Raw genomic sequence first — 16559 nt, 5'->3', positions numbered from 1 at the left:
TGTGGTGGCAAATAGTGAGCTGGCCCCCCCTTTATTTTTTGCTATGGCTGGTAAACTGGCCAACTTTTTTGCGCTTTATGCGTTTGTCTGTGCGTGGGTCTTGATTATAAGCCACATTAATGCACAGACATGCGCCGCTGCAAAAAAGGTTTAGATGATGATGATGATGCTGCTGGAGTAGCAGCCAACTCGAGTAGAATAGGCCGACAAGGCACAAGCCAAGGATTTTGGCGGTCAACAGTTTTTAATTAAAGCAAAACACAAAAGAAAAAAAAAAGTGAAACAAAGCGCCAAAAATTTGCAAATCAAAACGAATGTTGAATACGCTAAAATTTGAATTCAGCACACAAAATCGTATCATTAATGAATAAAGAATTGAGCTAATGCTGGGCCAGCTGCGCTGTTGGCCATAAAGACGTAAAGCAACAAATTATCGAAAAACAAAAGGCAAAACAAAAGAGAGAGAGCAGGAAAATGAACACAGCTGTTGGAACTGGGTACAGGTCAGCGCCATGAATAAAAGCAACATGGCCGGCCTACAAACAAACGGAAACGAACTGTTAAAAATGGCCACACGGCCAAAGCAGTTGTCATTGTCTGCCAGCTGAAATTTATCTACTCAGCGTAGTGCTTACCATAAATTGCTACTACTAACTACTAATTGCTGCTTTAACCGTTACTCTCAACTTTTACTCAGCTGCCGCTCAGCCAAGTTGCTAATTATGCCATCATCATATGGACTGTTTGGTCCAGCTAGACATGCCCCAGCCCCTCATATTTCATAAATTGTTTTTTGATTGATGAGCCTCAATCGTCAGTGTCACGCGTACACTGTGGAAAATAATAACAATGTTAATAATATTAATTAAAAAAGTTTCAAATTCATAGCAATTATTAACAATTATAATGTTTGCGTGCTTTTTATAGCAAATAAATTTTCATATTTAATCTTTTATTTTTTTTTTCAATTTATTTATTTAATGTTAACTAGCAACAGTCGACGATGAAATTACAAAAATTTTTACAAAAAATATTTAAGCTTAAATTTAAAAGTATTTTTTTTTTAATTTCATAAGCTTAATAATGCCTATTAAATTTGCTTTAGCATATTCAATTGTAGAGCTAGCTGCAATTTTTCTCAATTAATTAGCTTAGTTGCTTTTTTTTTGCATATATATTAAACATTTTATTTAACAAATAAGCAGCTTAATAATTATTTATGTATAAATATTTTATTTAAAAAATATAGCAGCTTAATTTTAATATTTAATAGCTGCTTAAGCTAATATACATTCTTATTTATTTTTTATAACAAAAAATAATTTTTTTTAACAAAATTTAATTAAAAATAAGCAATTCTGTGAAAGTGATTTACAAGCTAAAGCAAAAAGCAAACAAAAACTTAATTTTCAATAATTTTTAAATTTAATTTAAAATATTTTTTTTTAATCCTTTTCTTTTTTTTTCTTATAACTCGTCGACTGTCCATAGTTGACATTAAATAAATTTAAAATAAATAAAATAAATAAATTAAATAAAATAAAATTAAAACTTCAAAATGTTGCTTAAGCGCTTTTATAAAATATTTTCATATTTAATTGCCAAAATAGTGAGTTAAAATTTATTAATTGTTATTTGTATTGCTTTATGTATAAATTTATTAATTGTTTAATGTGTTAGCTCAAGTTCAAGTTACTTAATTTTTTAATATAGTTTTTTTAATTATAAAATCAATTATTTAATGTTTTTTTGGCTACAATTTTATTTGTTTTAAAGCAAATGCAAGCGTAGCTAATTATTTTTCACAGTGCTTTGCGCTTTTTTGTATTTACTTTCATATTTTTGTATGCTTTAATATTTTTGTGCCTACCTTTGCACACAACGTTTTTGCCCTTGTCTCTGGGCTCTGGGCTCACAGCTTTTGCCTTTCATTTTGGTCAACTTGCACTTGGCGTCGTCGTCGTCGTCGTGCTGCTGCTGCTTTTGCTTTTTTTGTGCCTTTGCTACTTTTGTTGTTGTTGCTCCTTTTTTTTTCTTGTGGCTAAATACAAAGGCGGCTGGTTTTTGTGCCTGTTTCAGAGGCCATTGTGCGACTGTTATTACTCTGCTTATTGTTGTTGTTGTTGTTGTTGCAAGTAGCAAAAGTCTAGGCGGCTTGTTTGGCAGTTGGCTCTGTGTGCTTGGGCCTGTCGTTTGGCTTTTTGTGTGGCACACGGCCCTTCGCTTGTTAGTTGCATGAATATGAAGTGGTCTTATAATCCACACCAAACAACAAAATGACCCAAGTGCGAAATTAAAAGGCGAAAATGTGCTGAGAGGGCAGCTGACTGTGGTTGGGGGTTGGGCTTGGGCTTGGACTTGTGGGCGGGACGTGCCGTTGGCTTGGCTTCTATAAAGACGTTAAGACCCGGAAGGCGCAAATTGTATGTGACATATAAAAAGGCTGGAAAAAGGTTCACTTGTCGTCCATCTGCTTGTCAAACTCAACGCGTTTTTATTTTAGCTGCCCAACTTGCTTTTAGCTTAAGATTTATTGGCTCACACACCTGCTCACCTGTTCATTCACAATTAGCTTAGCCTAATGATCATTACTGCATTTTTAACTTACGCAGCAGCAGCAGCAGCCAAATCTATGTCCGGCCTCAAATTCAAATTGCTGCAACTGACTTCAACAAATGTTAGTTAACATTCAGTTAAGACGCCTGCGCAGCAAACAAAAGAGCGCCGCTCAACTCTCTCTTAGCTTGCTCCATGTGGTTTGAAACTTCGCTAACTACGGCCATACATTTGCCCTTTAGCTTATAACTTTATTTATAGTTCACAATTGCCGTTAAAATTATACGACGCAACGCACTTTTGCTTTTATTTTCAATTCAAACACATGCGCAGCTTTAATCCTTACCCCACTCTTATACTTGCTCCCAAGTATAACAGTTCAACTATCTCCGTATTCGGAGTGCCAATTGGCCTCAGCAAATATTAATTTATTTCATTTAATATTTCGCAGCATAATTCAAAAATACATCGCATGCTATTTGCTTAATTTTATTATAAATAAAATAAATTACTTACAAAAATTTGTGAAGCTTTGATTTGAATACTTTGCGATATAGATCGCGGCAAATAATGCAATTGACTTGAATATTTAAAATCGAAAATTATAGTCAGAAATTTATTATGTATTAAATTTTGTGACAAATGTGCTGTATTTATTAAAATGCATCGCATGCTATTTGATTAATTTAATTTAATTTATTTCAAACATAAATCGTTTGCTATTTGCTTAATTTAATTTAATTTAATTAAAAAATACATCGAATACGATTTGATAAATTTAATTTGATTTCTTATAAATAAATTTTTTTTAATTTTTATTAAATTTTTTTTATTGATTTTATTATTATTTGTTTTTAAAACATTTTTACTACACTGTATACATTACGATCCAAATTGAGGCCAATAATGCAGTAGACTTGAATATTTCCAATTGAAATTTATAAAAAATATGTTAAGAAATTTTTTTGGTATATTTTGCATTTATGTAATGTAATGTATTTTTTTATATATTTTACCATTTTTTTTTTAAACATGTTGACTTCTCTGAATATTTTATGATCTAGATCGAGGCCAATAATACAGTAGAATTAATTATTTAAAATTGCAATTTACAAAAATTATATTAAGAAAATATTCAGGTATATTTTGCATTTATTATGCAATTTTTTTTATAATGTATTTTTATTTTTTCAAGAATGACAAGAATACATAGAAACTAATAATTGGCTTAAATATTATATAACAAAAATAATGAATAATATAATATGTAATTAAACTTAGAAAATCGAATTGGAAATTTAAAAAAATGTATATAGAATAGTTTTAATAAATATTCAGTACAGTGAAGCATTTAATACAATAGGCATTTGTATCTCAAAAGTAGTAGTAGTAGAAAAAATGCATGTAAAATCGGCTAACTTTTTATTAATATGAATAATTAACATGAATATGCCAAAGTTAATTTAATTTGTCAAACAAAAAATAGCAAATTAATGCGATTACTTTAAATTTAATTCGTGCAGCTAATTTCTTTAAAAAAATATTGCTACATTTTTTAATATTGTTAGTCAAAAATCAAAAATTAGCATTAATTTAAAGTTTTAGAATAATATTCATAACTAATGTTTTTTGTTTTATTTTTTTGCCTAAGACTGAAAAATTCGAAATTTTGAATTTTCTACGCAAATATTTCAATATGCTTGGCATTCCAATTTATAATCGAAGTTATGGCTTTTCAATCAAGTTGCTTTGCAGCTTTCAATATTGAATTGGCTTTTAATACTGAATTGAAACAGCAAAGCTGTTAACATATATTTAACATAAGCTGGCACTGTTAAGCATTTGCTGTTAATGAAAATGTTAACATTGCCGAATACTTTTGGGATGCTATTGAAAGCTTTGCAAAATGTATGTAAAACTAGGGAAATATTTAAAGTAGGGAAATTGTAAGCAGCAACTTGATGTGGCTCATTGCGTATACGACACGCTATCGCAGCAAAGTGGAGAGAGCAGAGCCTGCAGTTAATTTATTGCATGCAGATATAAAAAGCATTCGCAACGACTTTGAATTCGACTCCATTGTGTATAATAAATTTGCAATTATGATCGCTGGGACAGTTTTGTGGGCAACTGGGTACTGAGTCTGTCTGTGATGCACTCTCAACAAATTGGATTAATTATGAAAACCACGAAAATTGGGTTAATTCCTTCTGCTTAAATAAACGCCGACCATTTGCTGGCCATTGAACTTAAAAAAAAAAGAATTGTTGCTTTATTGTTTTTGTATTTTTTGGGCTGAACTGTCGAACTCGAAGTTGCAACTTCATTTGCATTTTTGCCACTGCCACTGCAGCTGTTCTCACTCATGCTCTGGTCATGCTCAATTTGCATTTGCATTTGCATGCGTTGGCACGTGCCCGCGCGTAATTACAGCCACGTTAATATAAACAAATGAGTTTCACGCAGCGATCAGCTGCCATTTAATGTAATTATTTTAATACAATTCACAATTTGGGGCACACATTTAAAAATATGCACAGCCCACACACTCGCCCGCTCTCTCTCTCTCTCTCTCTCTCTCTCTCTCTGTTGTTGTCTCGCTCTTATTTTACACGTGTCATTATGTGCTTAACTGGCATTTATGCTTTGATTTCCATAAGTGTTATTAATATTACTTGGCACTGCTGTCAGCGCAAAAAGCAAATGACAGTAAACAGCAACAGCAGCGATAAGCGCAGCGACATGTAAAAAATTTACAATTGAAAACACACACACAGAATTTGCAATATTTAAGTTTATTAAGCTGTCACTATTTGTTTAATGCAATTCCGCATATTAATTGCGCAAAATTAGTAGCAACTTCAATTAAATGTTGCAAGCTTTGGTATTTTATTGCTGGCGCCATCTAGGCGACGGCAGTTTGCGCAAAGCTCGGCCAAGCTTTGGGTTAACAGCAGCTTAACATAGCTCAAGCCAAGTAACTCACTTTGTATAGTATTAGCTACTATAAATATTAGACTTTAATTAAAGAGCGAAAAAATTGATGTGTCTTCGATTTTTAACGTACGAACTTTCAACTCAATGCTGCGTTCTTTAAGTTTAATTTAATAATAATCGCTACATTGATTCAGCAGTTATTGCTGCTTACTGCTTTTAGTTAAAGTCTTTATAATATTTAAGTGCAGCTTATTTTTAGTTCGCCCAAGCTGCAAACTACTATTGCTTAATTTTTGAATTTATTTTTATTTTATTATTTAAAGAGCATTATTTATTTGCTTAGAATTTTTGTATTATCGTCAGTCGCTTTAAGCAGCAGTTGCTTTAATATAAACAAAAGCACATTTATTAATATAGTAAGCAAATAATTTTGAAGGACTCAGTTGCTCTGGCTACATTTTATTAGTTCTAAATTACAATTAAATTAAATAAATAACAAATGTCAATTTTGATTTGCACTTAGCACTTATTCATTTTTCAACTTAAGGCAGCAGTTGCTTTAATATAAAAAAAACGCCATTTATTAATATAGTAAGCAAATAATATTGAACCAGTCTGCTGGCCTCAGTTGCCCTGGCTAATTCTAAGTTACAATTAAAATAAATAATTAGCAAATTTTGACTAGAAGCCAATGTCAACTTTGAATTGCATTTAGCAATTATTTATTTTTCATGATCGAGCTGCTATACTCTAAAATTTCTCATGTTAATTTACTACCTTAAGAAATTTTACCACTTTCTACTTCTGTTGCTTCATTTATTAGACGTTGTCTATAAGCCCAACTACTATTCTTTAATTAAAGTAAAATTGTTACATTTGCTGTAGAAGTTAAAGCGAGCTACTCTTTTACTTTAATAGCAGCGAAAATTCGCACTAACAAATGAATTTTTGTTTTTAATTATTTATTATTTATTTATATATTTTATTTGTTATATATTTCTATATTATTTATTTATTTACATTTTATTTTACTTTATTTATTTAATGTCAACTTAGAGCAGTCGACTATTATTATTATTATTACTATTATTATTCTATTATTAATTTAATTTAAAAGTATTTAAAATTAAGTTTTTGTTTAAATTTGATATTTTATTAGTTTAACAAACTGCAGTTTGTTACCAAATGTAAATTATATTAATATATATTTTATTATTAATATATATATCTATTACTATAATTCTAAATATTAGTTTGTAATCCTTTTCTTTGTTCGGTCGACTGTCTTAGTTGACATTAAATACTAAAATAATAAATATAAATAAAAATGTAAATCAACTGTAAAAGCAAATATAATATTTTATATGTATATTATTAATATTAGAAAAAAAAAATATATATAAAAACATTGCTTAGCTATTATTTTGTTGCATTAAAAATAATATTGATTTCTTAGCTTGTAAACTTGGTAAGCAACATGTCGGCTACTTGATATGCGCAATTGTATATATATTCTATATACATTAGAAAAACACATTGCTTAGTTATTATTTTGTTGCATTTATAAAATTATTGAAATTATTTTTGAAATTGTTTGTTGCCAACATGTCGGCTACTTGATATGCGCAATCGTAGCTGGGTATGTGTAGTGAGCAACTGACATAATTTAAAATAAATAATTTATTTATTTAACAACTAACATGAGCTCGTTAACTAACTAACGTTGGCTCTATTGTTGTTGCTGGCGCCTGCGCTTATAAATTATATGGGAAAACGCACAGACAACGCGGCAAATTATCGACGAAATACACACATATATATATATGTATGTGTGTGTGTGCCTTAGAACAATGGGCTTAAATTAAAAGTGGAAATCACATTCCGCGCCTCGCGCTCTCTTTGACGCTCACTAACAATTGCCTGCATTTAACATATGTGCAATTATTATAATTTTCTGGCAATTATATATTTATACATGTGTGTGTGTGTGTGTGTGATGTATGCAGTAGCCGTTGTCTGTGCGTTGCTGGCGCCACTGCAGCTGCTACTGACCATTGCCAATTTAGCGCTGATTGTTAACAATATATTAACGAATAACATTATAAATGAGTTGACCAAACACACACACACGCACACGCATACACACATAAGAGCAGCGTCATTGATTGTCTTTCATTTGCATGTGCCAAATGTAATTAAGTCAAAGTTCAATGACAAAACTATTCACAACTCTCATATATATATATATATATATTTATATATATAACTGTATGTGTGTGTGTGTGTGTGTTTTGGCCAAATCATTAGCGTATGCACTGCTGCCTGTTTTTGATTGACTTTAATGTGTTGTTCAATTAGCGGCATTCATTTGATTTCAATTTGCCTGCAATCAGTCAAAATTGTCTGCTGACCAATTCTTGCTAATTTTTTGTCATTGCCCCTTGGCCATGTTGTGTGTCCCCGGTCAACACCTCAGCTAATTGTTCATTTAACCTTTTTTTTTGGCTTTGGTCACTGCACAATTTGCTACTTTTTTTTATATTTTAAATTTATTTAATTTTAAGTGCGCTGTGCACAATAAATGGGCAACACTGTAGCATATTTAAAAATATAATCGAATTGAAACAAATTGCAATCAGCTACGCTTTTCATATAATTACACTAGCTTATTGTCATTTTGCTGCACAGAGCGCTTTTCATTTATTTCTCAAAGATTTTTGGTTGTTAAATGCAAAAAAAATAATAAAAAACAACAAAATGCTCAAGAAGCAAAAATTCAATAAATAATTAAACTAAATCAAATATATTTTTAAATAAATTGAAAATTAAGAAGCAAAAAATTTAACGAATTACTAAAATAAATAAACTAAATCAAATATATTTTAAATATATAAAACTCAATTAATTATTTAACTAAATCAAAAATATATTAAATAAATTGAATCTTGAGCTGCAAAAATGCAATAAATTATTAAACTAATTCAAATATATTTTAAATAAATTGAAAATTAAGAAGCAAAAATTATTAAACTAAATCAAATATATTTTTTAATATATAAAATTCAATTAACTATTAAACAAAACCAAATATAGTTGAAATAAATTTAAAATTCCGAAGCAAAATTTTAATTTATTATTAAACTAAATAAAATATATTTTAAATATATAAAATTCAATTATTTATTAAACTTAAATCAAATATATTTTAAATATTATTCAATCTTAAGCTGCAAAAATTCTCTTAATTTTTAAACTAAATCAAATATATTTGAAATAAATTGAAAGTTAAGCTGCAAATATTCTAGAAAACAAATTATATAAATTATATTTCAAAGTTTGCTTAAAGAATTAATTAAATAGTTGGCTAATTATCTGAGCACGAATTAAATGCCCACCAAAGCAAAAATAGGTGAATAAATAATTTGATAAATTAAAAAATAAAACAATAACTTAAGCACAATAAAATGCTCAAGCAGTAGAAATTCAATTAATTATTTAACTAAATTAAATATATTTGAAATAAATTGAGCTGCTGGCTTGACCAAACATAAACAGCGAATATTCTAGAATCTTTTTCAAAGTTTGAGCGTTAAGTTAGAATTAATTAAATTCAGCTGCCAAAATAAATAGTTGGCTAAAGCTAAGCACGAATTAAATGCCCACCAAAGCAAAAATAAAATGTATTATTTAATTAAATTAAATGCTAAGCTAGTTAAATAAATAAGAGATTAATTGCTGGCTAAATAAATAGCATAAATTAAGAAATTAGCACAGATCTAATGCTTAAAGTGTATTTGCAAGTTAGACAGCAGCAGCAATTGCAATAGCTTAAGTTTCTATGTGTGCGTGTGTGTGTGTGTGTGTGTGTTCTGTCATCATTTGAATTGAGACTGCCTTGAGGGCCAGTTTTTAACTTTGTACTTTGAACAAACACGTGGTGGGTGGTAGGGTGGTGGGGTGGGGGCCATTGCAAATATACAAACATAGATTTTATTTTTTAATTTGTAAGGCAGCACGTGCAAATATGCTGAGCTGGCAAGTTAGTAGCTACAGTTTAAATGGTCAAGCAGCTGGGCCAGGTGCGTTCCCAAAGCGGATCTCAGCCAGCAAATGTGCCGTAAAGAAACCATTTAGGATTAGTTTAATATAACACAGACCAAGACCCAGACTCGAGGCTGAGACTCGAGACTCGAGACTGAGACGTAGACAGGACACGCAGCTGGAATAGGCTAACAGTGCTTAAAAATGGCAGCAGCAACAACAACAACAAAATGTTGACTACTTAGATACGCACACACACACACACACACACACACATGCTTGGCAGGCAGAACAATGCGCTGGTATTAGCAGAGAGAAGAAAAAAGTAAAATAAGCAAAGTATAGCAAAGAATAAAGCTCGAAAGAATAAAGTTTGCCTGGCATAAGGACACGGACAAGCAAAATATTGGTTAGATAATGTAAGCCAAGTCACACACACACACACACACACACACACAAGTGCAAGTGAGATAGCAATAGCTATTGCTGTTGCTATTGCTGCTGCTGGAGCGTAGAAAAAATGACAAATTTGCAAATGTTAAGACGAAAAGAAAACATCAACATAAGTTATAGGCTTAGTGCGTAATCGTTTTTCGTAAAACGATGGCAGCTCTAGCGACAGTCGCAGGCCACAAGCAGCAGCCATGGGCGTGGCCAAGGGGGGCAGCAGTACTAATATGCCAATTCACTTTAAATTTTTGCATTTGTATTAGTTGTTATTTTATTTGTAGCACTTTTTTTTATATTTTTTCGAATTTAGCTTTTATTTTTTATGCATTCAATTTATTTTAATTTAAGTTTTCAATTTAACCTTTTTAACAATTTTGTAGTACTAATATAGCAATTAACATTACATTTTGTTTTAATTTTATTTGTAGTATTATTTTTATATTATTGTTTGTTATTTTATTTTTTATGCATTGAATTTTTTAATTTAATTTTTGAACTTAACATTTTACATTTGCTTACATAACTTTTGCTTATTATTATTAATTTTTGCAATTTTTTAGTTCTAATATAGAAATTAACATTACATTTTGTATTAATTTTAATTGTTATTTTATTTTTTATGCACTCACAATTTACTCACAATCACACTGCACAATTTATATATTTAAGTTTCGTATTTAGCATTTTTAGATTTACTTATTTACATTTTGCTTATTATTATAAAGTTTTGCTAAAATTTTTATATGTTTATATTAATGCTTTTTTTCTATTTTTATTATTTTAGCAATGCATAAAATTTCAAAATCTTGTTTCGTGCTACGCTGAATTTATATTTTATATATTTAACATTTTAATCCGACTACTAAATTTAAATTGTCATATTTTTATTTGTCCCCTTGCAAACTACGCCCATGTCAGCCGCACTGGCTAAGCAGTCGCCAAAGCTGTACGAACAACGAATCTTGTTTGCTGCAGCTGTAAACAGCATTTACAACTAACGGTAACAATGCGGCAACTGTAGACGCTACAAAATAATAAAAAAAAACACAAAGTTTTGCTTTATATATACGCTAGTTGGATCGAGTTATTTAATATATGAAATCTATATAAAAATCTTGTTATCATGTTAACATCAATGTTCAGTTGCTGCTGCTGCTGCTGCCTACGGCAAATATAAACAAGGCACATCATTATGCACATGTCAAGATACATACCTTATGCCCTACAGGGCATGCAGAGAGAGAGAGAAAGAGCGACCGAGAGATGTCTAAGGCTGTGGCCTCTTTGGGCTACTCAGCGCTGAAGTCGTCGCTGTTCAAATTAAAAATTCATAAAAGCAAAAATGTGGAATTATTGTGATAAAATAAACACAGGCAAAGATGCGGGCAGCGCGGCCCACACACACAACACTAAAGCACGTGAACAGCCCGAATGAGACAACAATTATGAAGAAGAAACTACGCAGAGCTGGGCACAGGCGACAGCATGAGACGCAGCATATGAAAATTGATTTAAAGCAGCAGCGCCAGCAGCAGTTTTTTTTTTTATTTATTTTTTATAAAATAACAAAATTTATTTGATATTTATTCTTGCATTTCTGTAGTATTTTCTATTTTGAATTGAAATATTGAAGTGACAACAGTAGCAAAGCTAAGAGACGTAACTGATTAACATAAATATAAAGCATTTAAATCTTTTCTGCAATCTGATTTAAAACTCTGCTTAAATTGCATTCTAATCGAATTATTTTGCTGTTAAGCTAACTTATTAACTTAAATAACACAATTCTAAAATAAATAGTTAAGAGTAGCATATAGATGTAGCTATGTACAAAGTTTGGTAGCTCCAGGTATTATAGTTGCTGAAATATAGACGCTCATACAGACAAATAAATTGACATAGTTGACTCAGCTTGTCAGCCTGTGCTACTGATAACTTGCAAGCAGTGCCAGCTGCAGTTTTTGGTGTTTTCAAGTGGAAAAAAAGCAAATAGACTTATATTGATAACCACTTGCTAGGCGTTGAATATAGACGCAGCTATGTAGAAAGTTTGGTGTAACTAGGTATTATAGTTGCTGAGATATTAACGCTCATACAGGCAGAAAAACAGAATAACGACTGAAATTAAAAGAACCTTTTGTACATTTGAATGGGTCTAAGAAAAAAAGCGAGAGAGAGAGCAGCAAGTAATATGAAAAGAACGTGACATTCAGTGCAGTAGAGCGCGTAGTAATAGAGAGGGAGAGTGAGCGAGAGCGAGTAAGAGAGAGAGAGAGAGTGGGAGAGAGCAAGCGACTTGGGCTGATGATGTGGATAAAATAAACATTGGACATTGGTTTAGGTTTTGGTTTTGCTTGCTGCAGAACGTGGGGGCCAAGTGTGTGTGTGTGTGTGTGTGTGTGTGTGTGTGTGCGCTTGTATTCAACAAGGACAAGATGGACGAAAGCGTGTTTAAACATTAAAAGGACCATTAGATACGCCTTAAAGTATGCTTCAAGTAGATTATCTTCCATCAGTTTTGTTTGCTTACTTGGAATTGTTTCGCTTCATTTTTCTCGTTTACGCGCACACACACACTACCAAATAGAGCTGTATGTGTGTGTGTGTGTGTGTGTGTGTGTCGAGTAATCTTGTAGCCACAGAGCAGCAGCAGCGAACGCAAAAAGAAACAGCAGCAGGACATGCCCAAGCGTTGGGGTTGGGGGGCCCAAGACAAGGCGAGGCCAGCAGCCAAGTTGGCGTTATTATAAATTGCGCGCGTGTCCTTGTAAAATAACATGAAGCGAAGCTAGCGGCGCCCATTGCACAGCTTAAATTACCTCAAGTGCAGCCCCCCTACCCCCTACCCCTTGTTAGACTTTAAGAACTTTAAAAATTGTTTGCTGCACTTTCAATTAGCGATAACGCTTAATGCATTAACGAACTGATAATGACTTAATTGCAATTAGCTTAATATGTCGACAACAAAATTTCGTATGTGTTGTGAGCCTCTCAGTTAGTTGTTAATACTTGCCACATGCAGCAGCACGTTGCACAATTGTGGCTGCTGCTATTGTTGCCGCCGCTAAGCTGCAGCTGGCAGCCTCGTCTGCCCATTGTTGATGCCGAAATGGAGCGTTTAATTAATGCCACCACACATCTGACCGCCCATCACATTGCCACGCATATCAATACGCTGGTCATACGCAGTAACTGCCACGGCTGTGATCGGCAGCAGCAGTGGCAGCATCGCCAGGTCATGCAACAATTGCTGCAACAGCTGATGCCACATCTCACGGTGCTGCTGCACAAAGGCAGCGAGGATGAGCATCCATGGGAGTATACGCTGTTCGTTGTCAATCAGGCAGACAGCTTTCAGTAAGTATACGCACCGTGGGCGCGCTCACAATCGGCAGCTTAGAGGCAGTGCAGTCGGTGTTATAAGTTTTCTCGCCTAGTTTGTGTTCTTTTGAAAAAAAACAAGCATTTTAATTTATTTACATCATTTTATTATATTTTTTTTTTATATTTACTTATTTATTTAGCTTTACTTAAACGCTTATTTTTTTTTTATTGAGATTATTTCTTTACATAATTTTATTATATTTACTTATTTATTTTTCTTTATTTATACACTTTATTTATACACTTTGTTTATTTTATTGAGAATATTTTTTTTTTTAATTTTGCTATATACTATTATATTATTATATTTATTATATATTTACTTTTTAAACACTTTATTTTACAACTTTATTGTTTTATTTTATTGAGAATATTTTTTTTTCTATTATATTTATTATATTATTAATAAGTAAAAAAAAGGAATTTTGCTTAATCTTTGCATCATTTTATTATTTTTATTTATTTAATTTAGCTTATCTTACAACTTTATTGTTTTATTTTATTGAACATATTTTCGCTGCTTTTATTTCCCTTAGTATCGCTTAAATAATGTGCTGCATACATAAATTTTTGAAAATTTATCAACTTGTAATATTTAAAATATTTCAATTTCAAGTAGCTGATTTTTAAGTTTTCTGCAGTTGCAAAAGTTTCCAACATGAATTATAATTATTTTCAATAAAGTTTGAAATGAATTTTTTATATAATTTTATAATATATTTTATATAAACATTTCCAACATGAATTATAATTATTTTCAATAAAGTTTGAAATTAATTTTTTATATAATTTTATAATATATTTTATATAAACGTTTCCAACATGAATTGTAATTATTTCTAAAAATGTTTGAAATGAATTTGAATGAATATAGTTTTATAATATAATTTTATAATTATACAAACTGTTTATAAAAGGTTTTAAACAGGAATTTACTTTTTAAAACAATTGAAATACATTTTTTATTTGTATCATTATATTAAATTTGTATGTGTGCAATATTTAAAGTGAAATTTTAGTTTTAAAAAATTAGATTTTTTAGCATATTTTTGCTTTTATTTTGAAAGCTTTAATTGTTGCAATTATTTTTATATGTTGAGTCGATTTTAAATTTTGGAATTATGGCAGCGCTCTCTCTCTCTCTCTCTCTCTCTCTCTCGCTCTTGCTTGGCAGACATATCTATCTGAACTATACGTACGAGCTGCATGAGCATGAGTTTTACTTTCTGGTAGTGCTGACGACGCGTCTGGCAGAGCAGCCGCTGCGTGAGGCGGTGAGCAGCATTTGCTGGGTGGCGCTAAGGAAACGCATAGTGAACGTTGTGGTGTTGACTCAACGACTGGATGGACATATAGCACTATATGCTTATCACTTGTTCAGCGAGGATTGCCAGCCAGGCATTAATATTTACACCGCCAACAGTTTCAATCGCCAGAGCGGACGACCCCAGCGTGAGGAGCTGTTTCCGCTGCGCTTTACAAATCTAAGCAATTGTGCGCTGAATGTAACGGCGCAATCAGCTGCCGGCCGCAATTTTATGTATCGCGCGCCAGCTGGCGACGCTGCGCTGCCAATGGACGGCGCGCTGGTTGCGCCGCAGCTGCTGCGCGGCATCGATGGCGAACTGCTGCAGCTGCTGGCGCAGGCGTTGAACTTTCGCATACGTTTGCTGCTGCCGCGCGAGGGCAGCGAAATCTTTGGCGCCGATAATGTGACCGGCTGCTTTGCGCAGCTGGCGCGTGGTGAAGCGGATTTGGCCATAGGCGGCTTGAGCGGCAGCGATCAGCGCCGGCGTCAGTTCTTCACCTCAATGGTTTATCATCAAAGCAATTTTGTATTCGTTGTGCGCACTGAGCGTTTCTTTGGTCGCTTTGGGCAGCTGGCGCGTCCGTTTCGCGGCAAGGTTTGGTGCTTTTTGTCGCTCACTGTGGCGGCGGCGCTGCTGTGCACGCGCGCGCTGCGCGAGCCGCTGCAGCTGCGGCAGCCGGTGGAGTCGCTGCTGGGCAGCAGCATTGGCAACTCGACGCCCTGGCGCCGTTTGCCGCGCTGCAGCTTTCCGCGCTTTCTATTCGCCAGCTGGCTGCTGTTGACGCTGGTGCTGCGCGCCGCTTACCAGGCCAAGCTCTGCAATGTGCTGCGTCTGCAGCGTCATCAGCCGCTGCCCAGCGGCTTGGCAGCGCTGCTGCAGCGGAACTACACGCTGCTCAGCACTGCGCACTACGATTTCTATCCCAAGCAGCTAACGCGTCTTGTTGCGGGCAATTTCTCTGCGCGTTTTGAGCAAGTGCAGCAAAGCGCGACGCAGCCGCTTGTCACCATCGCGCTGATCAACAATTTGCTGCACTACAATCGTTTGCATCGCAACAGCAGCCGCTTGACGCAAGTGCGCGAGCCCATTTACTTATTTCAGCAGGTCATTTATTTTCCCAACAATTCTATATTTAAATACAGCATCGATCGCAAGATCGAGCAGCTGCTCAGCTCTGGCGTCATTGCGCATATTGAGCAGCGATATTTGCGCTACAATTTGGCCGAGCTGGGCAACTATCAAACGGACGGCACTGAGCGCATGACCAATGCCATGTTCGGCGGCGTCTATCGCTGCTATGCGCTGCTGCTAGCGCTAGCTGGCTTTATATTCTGTCTAGAGTGCTTATCGCTGCGCTGGAGCTGCGTGCAGCAGCTGCTCAGTTGGTTGCAGTAGTGAGCGCAACAAATTATAGCATACTTATGAGCGCAAATTGCTGCAAATTTTAATAAAATTGTAGCGTCATTTTTTTTGTTATTATATTAAGCTTTTTAGCAATGCTGTTAATTATCTATTATAATCAGAGCTCGCAAGAAGTGGTCCCTTTTTGCAAAAAGTCCCAAAAAGGGGATCAAAAAGACACTTCAACTCTGTTTTCACTCAGCGTGCTCTTTGCACAATCAGTGAGAGTTTCTTGTCGCTCGAAACACTTTAAATCGGTGAGAATGTCTTTTGAGTATGTATGTGTGACCATTTCTATCTCTCTCTCACCCTTTCACGCTTTGCCTATCATGAAATAAAGCAACAACAACAACAAAAGACACTTTGTGCTTGAACGCAAATCGTTTTGCTCAGTTGCTCAGGAGCGCCGAGCAAAAACATCCCATTCAAACTGTTGTCGCAAGAGCGCTTCGTGTGTTCTCTCAGCGATCAGCATAAAAC

General features: G+C 33.6%; 1 protein-coding gene across 1 annotated transcript; it reads left to right on the top strand.

Moving 5' to 3' along the window:
• The first annotated feature begins 13093 nt into the window (after positions 1–13093).
• LOC108605092 lies at positions 13094–16073 on the top strand. Its single transcript, XM_017994657.2, has 2 exons — positions 13094–13341; positions 14750–16073. Exons 1-2 carry the CDS (start codon positions 13094–13096, stop codon positions 16071–16073), a joined length of 1572 nt encoding a protein of 523 aa, XP_017850146.2.
• The last annotated feature ends 486 nt before the right edge of the window (positions 16074–16559 follow it).

This window comes from Drosophila busckii, chromosome X (assembly GCF_011750605.1).
Source record: "Drosophila busckii strain San Diego stock center, stock number 13000-0081.31 chromosome X, ASM1175060v1, whole genome shotgun sequence".
Classification (NCBI taxonomy): domain Eukaryota; kingdom Metazoa; phylum Arthropoda; class Insecta; order Diptera; family Drosophilidae; genus Drosophila; species Drosophila busckii.
This window is presented reverse-complemented; position numbering and strand designations above follow the sequence as displayed.

Bases quoted from the DNA above. Each gene is read 5' to 3' on its own strand.
- LOC108605092 (XM_017994657.2), top strand. From the start codon at position 13,094: ATGGAGCGTTTAATTAATGCCACCACACATCTGACCGCCCATCACATT. The intron at 13,342-14,749 runs GTAAGTATACGC...TCACTTGTTCAG, and splicing joins AATCAGGCAGACAGCTTTCA to CGAGGATTGCCAGCCAGGCA.